Source organism: Mobula hypostoma, chromosome 2 (genome assembly GCF_963921235.1).
Source record: "Mobula hypostoma chromosome 2, sMobHyp1.1, whole genome shotgun sequence".
In the NCBI taxonomy this organism is placed as follows: Eukaryota; Metazoa; Chordata; class Chondrichthyes; order Myliobatiformes; family Myliobatidae; genus Mobula; species Mobula hypostoma.
Window position 1 is genome coordinate 73,977,173 of NC_086098.1, and position 16,979 is coordinate 73,994,151.

Consider the following 16,979-nt stretch of genomic DNA (forward strand, 5'->3'; position numbering starts at 1 on the left):
TAAGGATCTTTGATAGTGGATACTGCTTTCCAGTGGCAACATTTCATGTAGGTGTGCTCAGTGGTTAGGAGGGTTTTACTCATGATGTACTGATGAGCCAATTCCTAACTCCAACTTGTCATGAGGCAGAGTGGTAACACTTTGGCTTTGGCTGGGTAGGTGGACATTTTTTTCCCCCTTGCATTCTATTTTCAGAGGAATAGAGAGCATGTCTGTAGGGTTAGTACTTTGCTCTGTGTGTCAGATGTGGGAATCCTGGGATTCTTCCAGTCTCCCAGATGGTCACATCTGCGCCAAATACACCGAGATGCAGCTTCTGAGAGACCATGTTAGGGATCTGGGGCTGTGGCTTGATGACCTACAGCTTATTAGGGAAAGTGAGCAGCAGATAGATAGGAGCTACAAGGAGTTAGTCACCCCGAGGCTGCAGGAGTTAGATAAGTGGGTGGCAGTCAGGGAAGAGAAGGGAAGAGCTAGAGTAGAGAGCATCCCTATGGCCATCCCCCTCAGTAATCTTGTCTGGATGCTGTTGAAGGAGGTAACCTGACAACCACGGTGATTGGGTCTCTGGCACTGAGCCTGGTTCCATGGTGCAGAATGGAGAGAGGAAGATGAGCAATGCAGTGGTCATAGGGGATTCCGTAGTGAGGGGAATAGACAGAAGGTTCTGCCGGCCTGATGGAGGTACCCATATGGTTGCCTCCCAGGTGCCAGGGTACGGGGTGTCTCGGATCGGGTGCAGAGTATTCTGAAGGGAGAGGGTGAACAGCCAGAATTCTTGGTACACATTGGTACCAATGACATAGGTAGAAAAAGGGAGGAGGTCCTGAAGAGAGAATTCAGGGAGTTGGGTCGGAAGCTGAAAAGCAGGACGTCGAGTGTGGTAATCTCAGGATTGCTGCCTGTGCCACGTGCTAACAAGCGCAAGAGTAGCATGATCAGGCATATTAATGCATGGCTGAGAGACTGGTGTAGGGGGCAGGGCTTCAGATTCCTGGATCATTGGGGCCACCTCTGGAGGAGGTATGACCTGCACAAAAAGGACAGGTTATACCTGGAGCCAAAGGGGTCCAATATCCTAGCAGGCAGGTTTAATAGAGCTGCTAGGGAGGGTTTAAACTAATTTGGCGGGGAATGGGAACCGGAGTGATCAGGCTGAGGAAGGGGAAAACAGAAATAAATCAAAGATAGCGTGCAACAGAGATGATAGAAAGAACAGGCAGGAGATGAGGCATAATCACAGCCAGTGGCATGAGCTACAGGGCAATAGAGACGTGATGCAGTTAAAACAGAAAGCAGTAAATACTGGACTGAGAGTGTTATATTTGAATGCACACAGCATATGAAATAAAATGGATGATTTTGAAATTCAGCTACAGATTGGCAAGTATGATGTTGTGGCTATCTCTGAAACTTGGCTAAAGAATGGCTGCCATTGGGAGCTGAATGTCCAAGGATATAAGGTGTATCAGAAAGATAGGTTAGTAGGCAGAGTGGGTGGTGTGGTCCTGTGTATAAGAAATAATATTAAATCATTAGAAAAGGATGACATAGGATTGGAAGGTGTAAAGTCTCTATGGGTTGAATTAAGAAATGACAAGGGTTAAAGGACCCTAATGGCAGTTGTAACCAGGCCTCCAAACAGCAGCCGGGATGTGGATTACAAATTACAGCAGGAGATGGAAAAGGCATGTCAGAAGGGCAATGTCATGATAATCGTTGGGGATTTTAACATGAAAGTGGATTGGAAAAACCAGGCCAGTACTGGACCTCGAGAGGGAATTTGTAGAATGTGTAAGGGATGGCTTTGTAGAACAGCTTGTTGTTGAGCCCACAAGGGGAATCAGCTGTGCTCGATGGAGTGTTGTGCAATGATCCAGAGGTGATAAGAGAGCTTAAGGTTAAGGAACCCTTTGGGAACAGTGATCACAATATGATCGAGTTCACTTTGAAATTTGAGAAGGTGAAACTAAATTCCAATGTGTCGATATTTCAGTGGAATAAAGGAAATTACAATGGCATGAGAGGGAAACTGGCCCAAGTTGACTGGAAAGGGACACTAGCAGGAAAGATAGCAGAGTAGAAATGGCTGGAGTTTCTGTGAAAAACGAGGGAAGTGCAAGACAACAATATTCCAAATAAGAAAGACACTACCGTGACTGACAAGTGAAGTCAGAGCCAAAGTAAAATCTAAGAGAGGGCATACAATGAAGCCAAAGTTAGTAAGAAGATAGAGGATTGAGAAGCTTTTAAAAACTTTCAGATTGAAACTAGGAAGGTCGTTAGGAAGGAAAAGATGGATTATGAAAGGAAGCTGGCAACTAATATCAAAGAAGATACTAAATGCATTTTTAAGTATATAAAGGGTAAAAGAGAGTTGGGGGTAGACATGGGACCAATAGAAATTGACGCTGGAAATAATGTAATGAGAGACACAGAGATGGCAGAGGAACTGAATGTGTATTTTGCATCAGTCTTCACAGTGGAAAACATCTACAGTATACCGGACATTCAAGAGTGTCAGGGAAGTGAAGTTTGTGCAGTGAAAATTACGACTGAGAAGGTGTTCAGGAAGCTTAATGGTCTGAGGGTGGATAAATCTCCTGGACCTGATAGAATGTACCCTCGAGTTCTGAAGGAAGTAGCTGGAGAGATTGCGGCGGTATTAACAATGATCTTTCAAGAATCGATAGATTCTGATATTGTACCAGATGACTGGAAAATTGCAAATGTTACTCCGCTAATTAAGAAGGGTGGGAGGCAGCAGAAAGGAAACTATAGATCTGTTAGCCTGACATCAGTGGTTGGAAAGTTGTTGGAATCGATAGTTAGGGATGAGATTACGGAGTACCGGGAGGCACATGACAAGATAGGCCAAAGCCAGCTTGGCTTCCTGAAAGGAAAATCCTGCCTGACTAACCTACTGTAATTTTTTGCGGAAATTACAAGCAGGGTAGACAAAGGAGCTGCAGTAGATGTGGTGTACTTGGATTTTCAGAAGGCCTTTGACAAGGTGCCGCACAGGAGGCTGCTTAGAAGGATAAGAGCCCATGGAATTACAAGGAAGTTACTAGCATGGGTGGAGCATTGGTTGATTGGCAGAAAACAGAGAGTGGGAATAAAGGGATCCTATTCTGGCTTGCCGCCGGTTACCAGTGGAATTCCACAGGAGTCGGTGTTGGGACCGCTGCTTTTTATGATGTATGTCAATGATCTGGACTATGGGATTAATGGATTTGTGGCTAAATTTGCTGATGATGCAAAGATAGGTGGAGGAGAGGGTAGTGTTGAGGAAACAGAGACTTAGATAGTTTAGGGGAATGGACAAAGAAGGGGCACACACTGGCTACCTGGTGGACACCCAACGCGGACACTCTTATCAAAAAGGCTCAGCAGAGGTTGTATTTCCTATGTCAACTCAGGAAGTACAACCTGCCTCAGAAGCTGCTGATTCATTTTTATTCAGGGATAATCCAGTCTATTCTCTGTTCATCCATCACTGTCTGGTATGGATCAGCTACCAAACAAGACAAGAATAGACTCCAAATAACCTTCAGGGCTGCGTGAAAGATTATTGGTGTGAAGCTGCCCTCGATCCAGGACTTACATGCATCTAGAGTCAGGAAGCGAGCAAGCAGCATCATTGTAGACCCATCACACCCCGGACATCTCCTGTTCCAACTCCTTCCTTCTGGTAGGCGCTTTAGATCACTGTATGCCAGGACAAATAGGTACAAGAACAGTTTCTTTCCGTATGCCATCAGTCTTATGAACAATTGAATTTTAGTCTATTATAAACCAAGTCCACCTGTACATACAGAGGTATACCTCATTGCATATAGTTCACGATTATTTGCACTATTGTTTTGTTTGCTTTTTGATTCTGTACAGCGAGAGCTCAGGGAAACTGGCATCAAATTCTCTATATGTGTCCACATACTTGGCGATAATAAAGGATTCTGATTCTGAAATGAAATGCTATGTTGGAAAGTGTATGGTCATGCACTTTGGTGGATGAAATAAACGGGTAGACTATTATTTAGATGGAGAGGGAATTGAAAATGCAGAGATGCAAAGGGACTTGGGAGTCCTTGTGCAGGATACACTAAAGGTGTACAGGATGTAAAGGATACACTCCAGGTTGAGTCGGTGGTGAAGAAGGTGAACGCAGTGTTGGCATTCATTTCTAGAGGTATAGCATATAAGAACAGTGATGTGATGTTGAGGCTCTATAAGGCACTCGTGTGACAACACTTGGAGTATTGTGTGTAGTTTTGAGCTCCTTATTTTAGAAAGGATATTCTGACATTTGGGAGGGTTCAGAGAAGATTCACGAGAATGATTCCAGGAATGAAAGGGTTACCATATGAGGAATGTATGGCTGTATTTCCTGGAGTTCAGGAGAATGAGGGGGGATCTCATAGAAACATTCAGAATGTTAAAAGGCTTGAACAGATTAGATATGGCAAAGTTCTTTCCCATGGTAGGGGATTCAAAGACAAGAGGGCACAATTTCAGGATTGAAGGACGTCCTTTTAGAACTGAGATATGGAGAAATTAGTTTAGTCAGAGGGTGGTATATCTGTGGAATTTGTTGCCATGAGTGGCTGTGGAGGCCAAGTCATTGGGTGTATTTAATGCAGAGATAGATAGGTTCCTGATTAGCAGGTCATCAAAGGGTATGGGGAGAAGGCAGGGGAGTGGGATGACTGGAGGAATTGCATCAGCCATGATTGAATGGCGGAGCAGACTTGATGGGCCGAATAGCCTATTTCTACTCCTATATCTTATGTCTTATGCTATCTTCTTGCCCCAACCCTACCACCTCTTGCCCTGCTGCTCTAGTTCCCACTCCCCTGCCACTCTAGTTTAATTCCTCCTGCGTAGCATTAGCAAACCTGCCAGTGAGAATATTTGATCCCCTCCAGTTTTATGTGAAACTGAAATAAATTCAAAAGGACCTGCAGTGGTCCACTTGGTGACTAGAGGTTGTCATAGTTAGTCGTGTTGCTTTCCTCTTCCTGGATTTCATAGTAAAGTTTACAGCGGTATCTCCAGTGATCTGTATTTTCATGAAATCATTGTAAACTGGAAAAATCTATCTAGGGATAGATAGATCTATCTATCTAATGGTATAGTGTACAGCATGAATTCATGTAGCCAGTGTGTGTGTCTATATGTGGCTTCGGTGATTTGATTGTGTGTGAGATAATAGAGAATATTCCAGCATAGGAACAGGCCTTTCAATCAATGACATTCAAGATTCAGAATTGTTTAATGCCATTTCCAATACACGAGGGTAAAGGAGAATGAACTAATTGTTACTCGGGATCCGATCCAGCATAAAGAACACAATAAATATAAAATATTAAAGCATCTGTGCTGATCATACACAATGAACTCTGTGCCTCAACTAATAAGGCAAGCATGCCATCTGTTTTCTTTACTGCCCCATTGACCTGTGCAGCCTCTTTCAGGGAGCTACACACATGGCACGTTTCAGCCTTTCTTTTGCCAAGACTGTTCGGCAGTGGTACCTGCCTTTGTGTTTACTCACCCAGTTTCATTTCAGACCACAGCACGATAGCAGTGGGGCAGTGTCTTTGGGACTGAGGTACTTACTGAAGTGGAGCGTCCCGCTGAAGCAGGTCGAAGTGGTCGAGTTCAGGAACAGTGAGGACCTGGCAGAGAAGAATCGTTTTGTACCACCACACCCTGGAGAAAAGATTGTAATTAGCACAAAGCCAAGTAAGTCCACTTTCCAGCTTCAATTCTTCTGCCTGGTGACTGATATCCTACTCTTGGATATATGAACCTACTCCACATAGAATATACTGTATAACTCACGAACACATAGAACAAACACTCTGTGACCACTTTATTAGTTATCTCCAGTTGCTAATAAGGTGGTCTTGGAGTGTATTTTCGTGGCCTTCTGCTGCTGTAGCCCATCCATTTCAAGGTTTGACATGTGTATTCAGAGATGTTCTTCTGCACACTACTGTTGTAATGTTCCCCCACCAGAGGTCCTTTTCAAGGTGGTTAGTCCACCTTTGGTCCCCACCTGGCACTCAGCTCTCACCTGTGGCTCCCTGTAGCTGTTTGCATGCGACAACGGCCACACCCCGGGCAACGGCTTTGACAAGTCGGCTGAACCAGGTGAGGGTAGCTGACGGGTCTGAAACCCTCAGTGAGATAGGAAGTTGTCTATCCCTGCATGTGAAGACAGACTCCGGCAGATTGAACGGTCAAGACCAATGGAAGGTCCAACAGTCAAGAAGGCGGTCTCTGCAAGCGTCGTGGAACGTGTAGCGCACAAGACACCGAAGACGTCCTGGTCATCCACTGCGCCTAGTCCCATCTCCAGCCGTCTTGACTCTTGTCTTGCCACTGGATCCAGATGGGAATTGGGAAGAGAGAGAGAGGCTGACGCTGCTCAACTCTCCCTCACTTAAAACCAAATTACGCGCTAGTCTCAATACCATCATAATGGTGTCGAGGTCCTCATCGACGTCGACGATGGACGAACACAACTGTTGTAATGCATGGTTATTGAGTTAGTGTCATCTTCCTCTCAACTTGAAACAGTCTGGCCATTCTGCTGTGATACTTCGCATTAAAAAAGCATTTTCATCCACAGAACTGCCACTCACTGGACATTTTCTTTCTGTGTTTCTCAACCCATTCTCTGTAAACTCTAGGGACTGTTGTGCATAAAAAATCCCAGGAAATCAGCAGTTTCTGAGATACTCAAACCATCCCATCTGGCACCAATGGTCATTCTATAGTGAAAGTCAGTTTGATCACATTTCTTACCCATTTGGACGTTTGGTCTGAACAACAACTGAAGCTCTTGACCATATCTGCATGCTTCTCTGTACTGAGTTGTAGCCACATAATTGGCTGATTAGATATTTGTATTAACAAGCAGGTGTACAATGTAGATAATAAAGTGGCCATGGTGTGTATAACTGGTGTATAAACCTATTCCACATAGAACATATGGTATAATAGATAACAGGGTCCTTCATATCAGTATAGAGTGTAGTCGGCTTTGTGAATGCAGATTACCAGCAAAGAGATTAAAATATGTTGGTTTGATCGGCTTTTTCAGTGAAATTTAGTAGTTATAATGTTGACCTGCCTGTGCTTGTTTCACCCTTTAAGAAGAGTGTTGACAAGCTTTTGCCCAGATGTAAAATTAGAGCACATGAAGTCTGTCAATCATTGTCAGTCATTCCCTTCAGCTAATGTTGGTTCTGCCTCTGTGCATTGAATTGTTAATAAAACATGAGCTCGTATGGAGTTGGGGAGATCTGTCCCTCACCAGGAATACAGATGCAGCAGGTCTACACACAGCTGTTGTGCCAGGGTGGAGCCACCTCCAGGATGGGTCAAGGCTACAACAAAGTGACAGTGAATGTCATAGAGCACAACACCGAAGCAGGTCATTTGGCCCATCTAGTCCATGCCAGACTATTGGTCTACCTAATCCCACTGACTAGATATGAACCATAGCCCTCCATACCCCTCACATCCATGTACCTGTCTAAGTTTCTCTTAAAAGTTGAAATCAAGCTTGAATCCAGCACTTCCATTGGTAGTTCGTTCTACACTCCTATTGCATCCAGAACATCACCCTCTGGTCTGTTAGACTTGTCTTCCACAGTGAAGTTCAACCCAAAACAGTTCTTCAAAAACTCAACTATTTCTACATTACCCAATATTAATTTCTCTTTGTCATCGTCCAAGGGACATATGTTCATTTTAGCCACCTTCTTCCACTTTATATAATCATTAAAAATACTGCTTTTTTTGTATTTTGTGCTAGTTGACTTCCATAATATATCTTCCCTTGCCTTATTTCTTGCTTAGTTGTTCTTTGTTGCTTTTCAAGTCATTAAATGATCTTAGTTATCCAGAGCCTCCTCTCTCCATCCTGACTGTCCTTGTTTTAACTGGAATATACTTCCGTTGAGCATTGTGAAAGATCTCCTTGAAAGTCATCCACTGTTCCTCAACTGTCTCACTATGTAACGTATGTACCCAGTCTGGGCTAGTCAGTTCGTCTCTCACTGCATTGTAGTTACCTTTGTTGAGAAATAATTGTGATTAAACAGATTATTGATTGTGGAACAGGGTAAAACGTTGGCACAATATTGTGGGCTGAAGGGACCTTACTGTACTGTGCTGTACTGTCTTATGTTCTATATTTTCCCAGGGGTTAATTGGCTAATAGAAGGGGGCAATACATTAAAGTGTTTGGAGGAAAATATGGCAGATATGTCAGAAGTTTTCCACAGACAATGATGGGTGGGTGGAATGCCCTATCAGGCATGGTGTAGAGCAGCTACGTTAGGAACATTAACGAGACTCTTAGAAAGGCACATCAATGATAGAAAAATGAGGGCTATGTGGGAGGAAAGGGCTAGATTGATTTTAGATTAGTTTAAAGGGTCAGCACAATATTGTGGGCTGAAGGGCCTGTATTGTGCTGTAACCTTCTATTTTCTGAAGAGAAATGTAAAGTAGTGAAATGCAAAGTAGTGAAATGCCAATTAGTAGGAAATTTCCAGTTGATTAGCAGTAGTATGGTTCAGAAAAGTGCTGATCTCCAACATAACTGGTCGGTTCTGATATGAACAGGGAGAGAACAAATTACTTCAGCTTGTAGATAGACCTGAAGTCTGGAGTGGGTCTACACACAGATGCTACTCCTCAACAGAGCAGTAGAGGAGGGTACAGTCAGTAAAGAGTGGGGGTTGGGTGGAGAATTAAACTGACCTGCACTGAAAGCTCTGGGTTACTCCCACAGGTTAAACACAGGACCCTGACAACATGGGCCACCTAGTCAGGCTGCCTTTCAAATCTGTCTTTAATAGTGAATCTTATTGAAATTTTCCTGTGCTGAATTATTAAACAAAAATGGCTCTGACGTTGCACTTAATGTAACAATGTCTTATTAATGGATTTTGCCAATTTTATGATATCAATGAAATTTGAAAAGATGGTTTATTTCACTCAAACTAAGAAATGCTCCATGAAGTTAATTTCAGACTGTTATGCTTCTATTTTTTAAGGTCATTTCTATCAGGAAGTACTTACAGTCTGACACAGCATATTCCTGGAAACATTGTACCAACTCATTTGTTTTATTCCCTTTCACTTCCAAGTTTATGATAAAATAGAAAAAAAAGTTGACAGATGAGCTGTTGACTGCCAATGAATCACTCTTGTCAGGACCAGAAGCAAATTCTAGTACAATGGAATGCAGCAGATTCACTCTGAGGAAGCCTATTGTACAATTTCAATTGGAAGATTTAATATACCAAGTACCCTCAGGTATATACTGCAAGGTGTGATAGAAAACTCTTTTTCACAAAGTTGTGAAGAATGCAGCTATTCAGACAAACCTTTGCGTCTCCTTTAATTATTAAGTCATAGAGCACTACAGCACAAAAAAAGCCCATCTAGTCCATACTGAACCATTACTCTACCTAATCCCATCAACCCATTCCTGGATCATATCCCTCCATACTTCTCCCATTGTGCAAAGTAATCTCAAATGTTGCAATCGAACCCACCTTCACCACTTTCACTGGCACCTCGTTCTGCACTTGCACCACCCTCTGAGTGAAGAAGTTCCCCTTAAACATTTCACCCTTTACTTATAAGCTCTGTTCTAGTCTCACCCAGACTCAAGCTCAGGAAAAAGCCTGTCTGCATTTACTCTACTTCTACCCCTTACGATTTGTATAGCCCTATTACATAATTTATTTAATTTTGTAATTATTTATTATTTCTCCTGGTTGCATGGAATTTACATCAACTTGTTTTAAAAAAAAAAAAATCAGTTATAGAATTGTGAATGTAAAACAGAAAGAAAGACTTGGTAAATGTTTTAGAACCACTCTGCATTACATTGTGGAAATAAAGTCAATACATAACATTAACTGGTTGAGATTTAAATAGTTAGTTTTATTTTTTAAATTCATAATGTAAATGCTTTAATGAAGCTTGTTAATATTATACTCAGTGACCACTTTATTAGGTACGCCTGTATGTCTGTTCATTAATGCAAATATCTGGTCATGTCAGCAACTCAATGCATAAAAGCATGCAGACATGGTCATGTGGTTCAGTTGTTCACACCAAATCAGAGTGGGAAAGCACTGTGATCTAGGTGACTTTGACTGTGGAATGACTGCTGGTGTCAGATGGGGTGATTTGAGTATCTCAAAAACCGCTGATTTCCTGGGTTTTTCACACACAACAGTGTCTAGAGTTTACAGAGAATGATGCAAAAAAAACACAAAAAAAAAAATCCGGTGAGCAGCAGTTCTGTGGGCAATAATGCCTCGTTACTGAGAGTGGTCAGAGGAGAATGGCCAGACTGGTTCAAGCTGTCAGGATGGCGACAATAACTAAAATGACCTCGCGTTACAATAGTGGTGTGTAGAAGAGCATCTCTGAATGCACGACACATGGCACTTTGAAGTGGATGAGCTACAGCAGCATCGGGCCACAAACTTACACTCAGTAGCTACTTTTCTAGGTGCATGAGTTACATAATGATGTGGTCACTGAATACGTAATCCTGATATGCATCATGAGGGCCTGATATTCTCCAGTAAACTGACACTCACTCTGAGCAAGGTCTCCCGTCTCTGCTCAGTTATTTTTATTGCTTTAAGGATGAAGAAACACATCCTGTGTTTACAGTTAGGGAAGAAAACCTTAGATAAATCTCCTTCTTGGTATAAGCCCTTTTGTATTGTATGTAATAAATGGCCAATTTGTTATTACGGACAGGATTGCAAGTAAAACAGTCGTTTCTTTGTGCACTCTATAAATTACCATGCAAGTCACAGCAAGTATATGGGCCTGGTCACCACAAGTTTAGACCCTGAATTAAATAGTCCAAGAGTGAAGATTCAAGATTGTTTAATGTCATTTCCAGTACACAAGTGTAAAGGAGAATGAAATAATTGCTACTCCAGATCCAATGCAGCTAAAAAACACAATAAGATTTAAAAGAAAAACACAAGAATTAATAAAACACAATAAATGTAAATCCATAAGATAACTTAAAAGCATAGATTGATTGTATGTCTATAAAGTGACACAAGGTACAGGAGTGTCTGTACACTAGGTGACTGACAGGAAATGATAAAGTCATAGATGTTGGAGTTGTAGAAGGATCAAAATAGTTAATGAGGTTGAAAATTATTAGTGTAAATTGAAGAGACAGTCCCATACATGGTCTGCACCAAAGTTATTCATTGAGAACATATGTTTGAGACCAGTTCATTGGCTATATTTAAGAGGGAGTTAGATATGGCCCTTGTGGCTAAAGGGATCAGGGGGTATGGAGAGGGGGCAGGTACAGGGTTCTGAGTTGGATAATCAATCATGATCATACTGAATGGCGGTGCAGGCTCGAAAGGCCGAATGGCCTACTCCTGCACCTATTTTCTATGTTTCTGTGGTGCTATAACAAAGTGCTTGATTGTATGGCTGACGTGGGAAATACATCACCTTCACTCCCGTTGACATCTCTTGTCAGATCGTAAAGTTTCCCAATGTTTTATCATGTTTTTGAAGTTGATATAACAATAACAAAAACGGAACCTTTAAATCTCAAGTCATTATTCTGTTGGAATTCTGTTGCGTGAAATGCATTATTATGAAACTATTTAAAGGGGAAGTTTTTTTTAATGTGTTGATGGAATTGAACAATCATCCCACAGCAAAGATTAAGATTGGCTTTATTTATATAAACATGAGTGAAATGCTTCTGTCTCCCGGAGCAACACACACAAATTGCTGGAGGAACGCAGCAGGCAGCATCTATGTTAAAGAGTAAACAGTCGATGTTAGGGCCAAGACCCTTGATCAGGACCCCCATCATGCTTCTGTCCCCCTTCAAGAAGGCCTGAAAGCTCTCTGCTTTTTTCTCAATATAAAAGCCAACCAGTTACCCCTGCACCACCTCCCTCCTCCGTCTAGCGGAATAGGTCATCACCCTTAACAATTTACCTTCAGCTTTTCCCACTTTCACCAGACTCTAGGGATGTTCCAAGCCTTCCCCAGTAATGCTCCCCTACTCTTCCTCCACTACATTGACAACTGCGTTGGTGCTGCTTCATGCACCCATGCTGAGCTCTTCAATTTCATCAACTTTGCTTCTAACTTCCACCCCGCCCTTAAATTCACCTGGTCAAGGGTCCAGCAATCTCGCCTCTTGCCTCTTTCAATAACCTGAGGCCATCAGGCTCTGGGGACATCCAGCTTAATGCTCATTAGTGGGCCCAACACCACCTCCTCCTTGACCTTTAAATGTCCTAACATATTTATCCTATACATTGATGAGACTCGTTGTAAATTGGAGGAATGCTTTATTGAGCACCTTGACAAAGGTTGGTGTGACTGCCAAAAGCATAGCTTCCCAGTGGCCAAATATTTTAATATCCATTCCTGTTCCAACTTGTTGGTCCATGGCTTCCTCTTGTGCACGATGAGGCTGCCCTCAGGGTGGAGGAACAGCACTTTATGTTCTGTCTGAATAGCCTCCAACCTGATGGCACGAATATCGATTTCTCCTGTTTTTAAAAAAAAAAAAAAAAAAATTCCCTTCCCTCTTCTTCTATTCCTCACTCTGGCCTCTTAACTCTTTTCACCCGACTATCACCACCCCCTGGATCTCCTCAACCTTTGCATTCTCCTATGGTCCACTCTCCTCTCCTATCGGATTCCTTCCTATCTGGCCCTTTACCTTTCCTACCCACCTGGCTTCAGTTGACAGCTTCTAGCTATCTTCCTTCCCTTTCCCACACCTCTTTATTCTGGTGTTTTCCCTCTTCCTTTCCAGTCCTGAAGAAGGGTCTTGGCCCAAAATGCCCACTGTTTATTCGTCTTCATAAATGAATGGGCATGACCTAGTGAGTGAGTGTGTGTGTGTGTGTGTGTGTGTGTGTGTTATTTGCATCAAATTAAATCAGTGAGGATTTGCTAGGGGTGAGCATGCAATTGTCATCATGCTTCTGGCATCAACATCGCATGCGCACAACTCACTAATTCTAGCCAATACATCTTTGGAACGTAGAAGGAAACACAAGCACTCAGTGGAAACCCAGGCGGCTACGGGGAGAATGTACAGATTTGAAACCGGGTCACTGGTGCTGTAATAGTGTTTCAGGTTCAAGTTCACGTTTATTATCATTCAACCATCTGTCTGATACCACTAAATGAAGCAATGTTCCTCCGGACCAAGGTGCATAACACTGCATATATAACTTGCATACAACACATAAAGTGATGTTACTACAAATAAGTTAACACATAATAACGTACATTTTACGATGCAAGTAAATCATATAATGCTACTGGCGCTTCATATGTGATGAGACCTGTCTGGAGGCAGGGAGTTCAGTAGTCGTATGACCTTTAAGGAAGAAACTCTTTTTCACCCTAACAGTCCTTGTCCCAATGCTACAGTACCTCCTGCCCGATGGTAGGGGTTTAGACAGATGTGAGGGATCACTGACAATGTAAGGGCCCTGCATGCGCAGCGCTCCTGATAAATATCTGTGACGGGTGGAAGAGAGACCCCAATGATCCTCTGAGCAGTCCTCACAATCCCTTGCCAGGACTTGTGGTCATGTGCCTTGCAATTCTATTACGTGCACTCCCAGAAAATTGGTCCTCTTAGCTCTGTCCACAGAAAAGCCACTTATGCACTATGAGGAGTGGTCAGTCTGCACCTTCCTAAAGTCCACAATCATCTCTTTGCTCTTGGCAACATTGAGACTCAAGCATACACAGCCACTAGACTGCTGTGCTGCCCCCTTATTGAACCTTGTTGAAGTGAGTGGTGGGGGAGCAATGGTAACCTTCCCTGATGTAATGATCTCTCTAGCTCCATCACTATCACCAGATTGGTTTTGCTCAATGTCTTCTCAAATATGTAGTAATGGCCTGAGATAATGGCCACCCAGACATTGGTGTCAGTTCCAATGAATTGTCCCTGGCATTCTGTGTTAACCGAGTAACATTGTCTGGGCTGCTGCTTCTTTCTCTGCAGAGCAGTGTTATTTTGTAAAGGTGCGTGATTCCATCATCAAGTCAGTGGGGTTTAACTCACACCGATTGGAATCTCAATGCTTTTCATTAGGGAGTTCTAAACTATGCTGTACCAGACTTATTACTGTCCCACAAAGAGAACCATGGCTTGGTATCGTGCTAAGTACAGACCTCGTGGGCTGAAGGACCTGTTCCTGTGCTGTAATGTTTGATGTTCTGATGTTCTATGTATGTCCATCAGCCAACCTCAGTATCCGGGACCATGACCCAACCATTCTTGGACCATGGACATTCAGGCACTGTAGGATGGTGACCCTCTAATGGAGGCAGAGTGGCAAACGACCCGCTGTGTTTTTGTGTTATACAAGGGTAGAAAGTGTTATAGAACCAAGAGAAAGTTAACAAGAAAATTGGTCTTCAATTTACAGACAGAAGAAGCTTGAGAGACTGGTGACCCTGTGTATAATTTGAAGAAACACCATCTGTTTCAGCAATCCAGTATACACTCATACTATTTATTTTCCATACAATGACATTGTGACTTCAGTCCATGGAAAAATAAAAAAAAAACTGTGTTCTGAATCAAGTTGTCTAGCCATTTGTAGCCAGGCCCTGTTGCCTTCAGTGGGATGATCTAGTGTACTCCAATTGTCTCTGTTAGAAACATATTTCTATTTCATTCTTCCAGATAAGCTGTACATGGGACCGTGCCAATTGTATCAGGACCTGGAAAACCTCATGCATGACTTAAGTGTGGTTGGCCAGATTACACAGCTGGTTGCAACTTTGAAAGGAAATTATCAGGTACAGTAAAACTTTATTCTTTCTCTCGGAATGCTTTTTTTTCCCTAACCCAAGGCATTTTCATGATCATCTTTTCAGTGACATTGGCTCACTTAACCGAGACTGGGTGACTGATTTGCAGAACACAGGTGTCCACAATGACCATCCCCAGCTCTGCCACCACCAAAGTTTTGTTACTCTGACACCAAGCTGTTAACTGTTTACCTGTGCTAAGCTTTAATGCATACAATTTCAATTATATTTTATTAACTTACTTATTGTGTAATATTTTGGTTTAAGTGCTGTGTGTGTTATGTTGTGTGGATGCATCGTGGTCTAGAGGAATGTTGTTCCGTTTGGTTATATATTTGTATATAAGATGACAATAAACTTGAACTTGAGTTCTTGGCTGCATGTTGTTTTGAAATCCCTTCCCCATTTCCACACCGACCAGTCTGTCCTCGGCCTCTGCCTTGCCCACCCCTCCCTGCTCTGCCCTTTCCCCTCATAATCCCTTTCCCCCTCTCCACCTTCTCCCTCTCCTCCCTGGTAACCCCTTTCTCCCTCTCCTCCCTCGTAACCCCTTTCTCCCTCTCCACCCTCTCTCTCTCCCCTCATAATCCCTTTCTTCCTCTCCCCTCCTCCTCTTCCCCCTCCCTTCTACCCCCTCCATCTCACCCCCTCGTCCCTCACCCCTGTCCTCCTCCCCCTCTCCCCCTCTCACTGTGCACCTTCTCCCTCCTTCCTCCCCGTTCTCCCTTCTCCATCTCTCCCTCCCTCATCCACCATCCCCTCTCTCCTCCCCTCTCTCCTCACCCTTCCCCTCTCTCCTCACCCTTCCCCTCTCTCCTCACCCTTCCCCTCTCTCCTCACCCTTCCCCTCTCTCCTCTCCCTTCCCCTCTCTCCTCTCCCTTCCCCTCTCTCCTCTCCCTTCCCCTCTCTCCTCTCCCTTCCCCTCTCTCCTCTCCCTTCCCCTCTCTCTTTCTATTTCCTTCCATAGATGCTGCCTGATCTGCTGAGTTCCTCTAGTGTATTGTTTTTTGGGATATCCAGTACAAAATCTAAAGGAGCTGTTTCATTGGTCTCCATTTTCTTTTGCCTCCTTTTAAGTAATTTGGACCTTAGTTCCCTGATCTTTTAAAAATGCATCTATCTCCACCTTAAATAATCTAATTGATTATTAGATTGTGGACTGTACAAATTCCTGAGTAGATTCACCAACACCCTGAAAGGAAGTTTCTATCTGTCTCCAGTTTAAATGTTCAATCTAGAAACGACGTCCCCTTGTTCAAGATTCTTACTGGTTAAAGCAATTTACCATCTACACCATGTCAAGCCTCTTTTTGATTCGTTGCTCCTCATTCTTCTGAAGTCCAAGACCCGATGACTGGAAACTATTAAACACTGGCTGGACTTCAAAGTTCCCATTATATATACAAACCCCTTCACGGTTTGCTGTGTCAAGTCTCTGAGGTCTCTTTTAGTCTCTAATCGTCTTCAGATCAGGGGAAGCCCAACCATGGAATTTTATCCCGTTACCTCTCGCCGTGTCTCCATCTCAAAGTTCAAAGTGAGTTCATCATTGAAGTACCTACATGTCAGCCCTGAGGTTCATTTTCTTGCTGGCATACTCAATAAATCCATAGTAGAATCACTGAAAGACCACACCAACCAGTGTGCAAAAGGCACCAAACTGTGCATATACAAAAAGATAGAAATAAATAAAGAAACAAAAAATATCAAAATAAATATTGTAAATAAATGTGTCCATAGGTTGTGGGAAAATTTCAGTGATGGGGGTGAGTGAAGTTATCCCCTTTGGTTCAAGATCCTGATGGTAGCGTGGTAATAACTGTTCCTGAGCCTAGTGGACTGAGTCCTGAGGCTCCTGCAATTCCTTCCTGATGATGGATGCTGCTTTCCTGCGACGATTCTCTATGTAGATATGATCAGTGGTGGGGAGGCCTTTACTGATGATGGACTGGGCATTATCCTGTACTACTTGTAGGATTTTCTGTTCAAGGGCATTGGTGTTTCCATACCAGACTGTGGTGCAGCCAGTTAATATACTCTCCATCACACATCTATAGAAGATTGTCAGTGTTTTAGATGT

The 16,979-nt window shown here is 43.0% G+C and overlaps 1 protein-coding gene and 1 long non-coding RNA gene across 11 annotated transcripts in view; one reads left to right on the plus strand and one right to left on the minus strand.

Annotated features, from left to right (window-relative positions):
* The window catches only part of arhgef10 (Rho guanine nucleotide exchange factor (GEF) 10), a 235,908-nt gene that overhangs the window by 154,330 nt on the left and 64,599 nt on the right, over positions 1 to 16,979 (plus strand). For all 9 annotated transcript variants that reach the window (XM_063038799.1, XM_063038823.1, XM_063038819.1 and 6 more), the window contains 2 exons: positions 5,573 to 5,748; positions 14,771 to 14,886. In XM_063038799.1, the coding sequence (XP_062894869.1) occupies positions 5,573 to 5,748; positions 14,771 to 14,886 (292 nt within the window). The remainder of the gene's footprint in view (positions 1 to 5,572; positions 5,749 to 14,770; positions 14,887 to 16,979) is intronic.
* LOC134341129 (uncharacterized) overlaps positions 1 to 16,979 on the minus strand; it is a 56,171-nt gene that overhangs the window by 13,478 nt on the left and 25,714 nt on the right. Inside the window, exons 1-3 of one of the 2 annotated variants that reach the window (XR_010016714.1) lie at positions 6,817 to 6,831; positions 5,623 to 5,715; positions 3,608 to 3,711 (exon numbers count right to left, since the gene is read on the minus strand). This is a non-coding gene — a long non-coding RNA (uncharacterized LOC134341129). Of the gene's footprint in view, positions 1 to 3,607; positions 3,712 to 5,622; positions 5,716 to 6,816; positions 6,832 to 16,979 lie in introns of those variants that run through there. The other variant, XR_010016712.1, reaches the window with a different exon arrangement.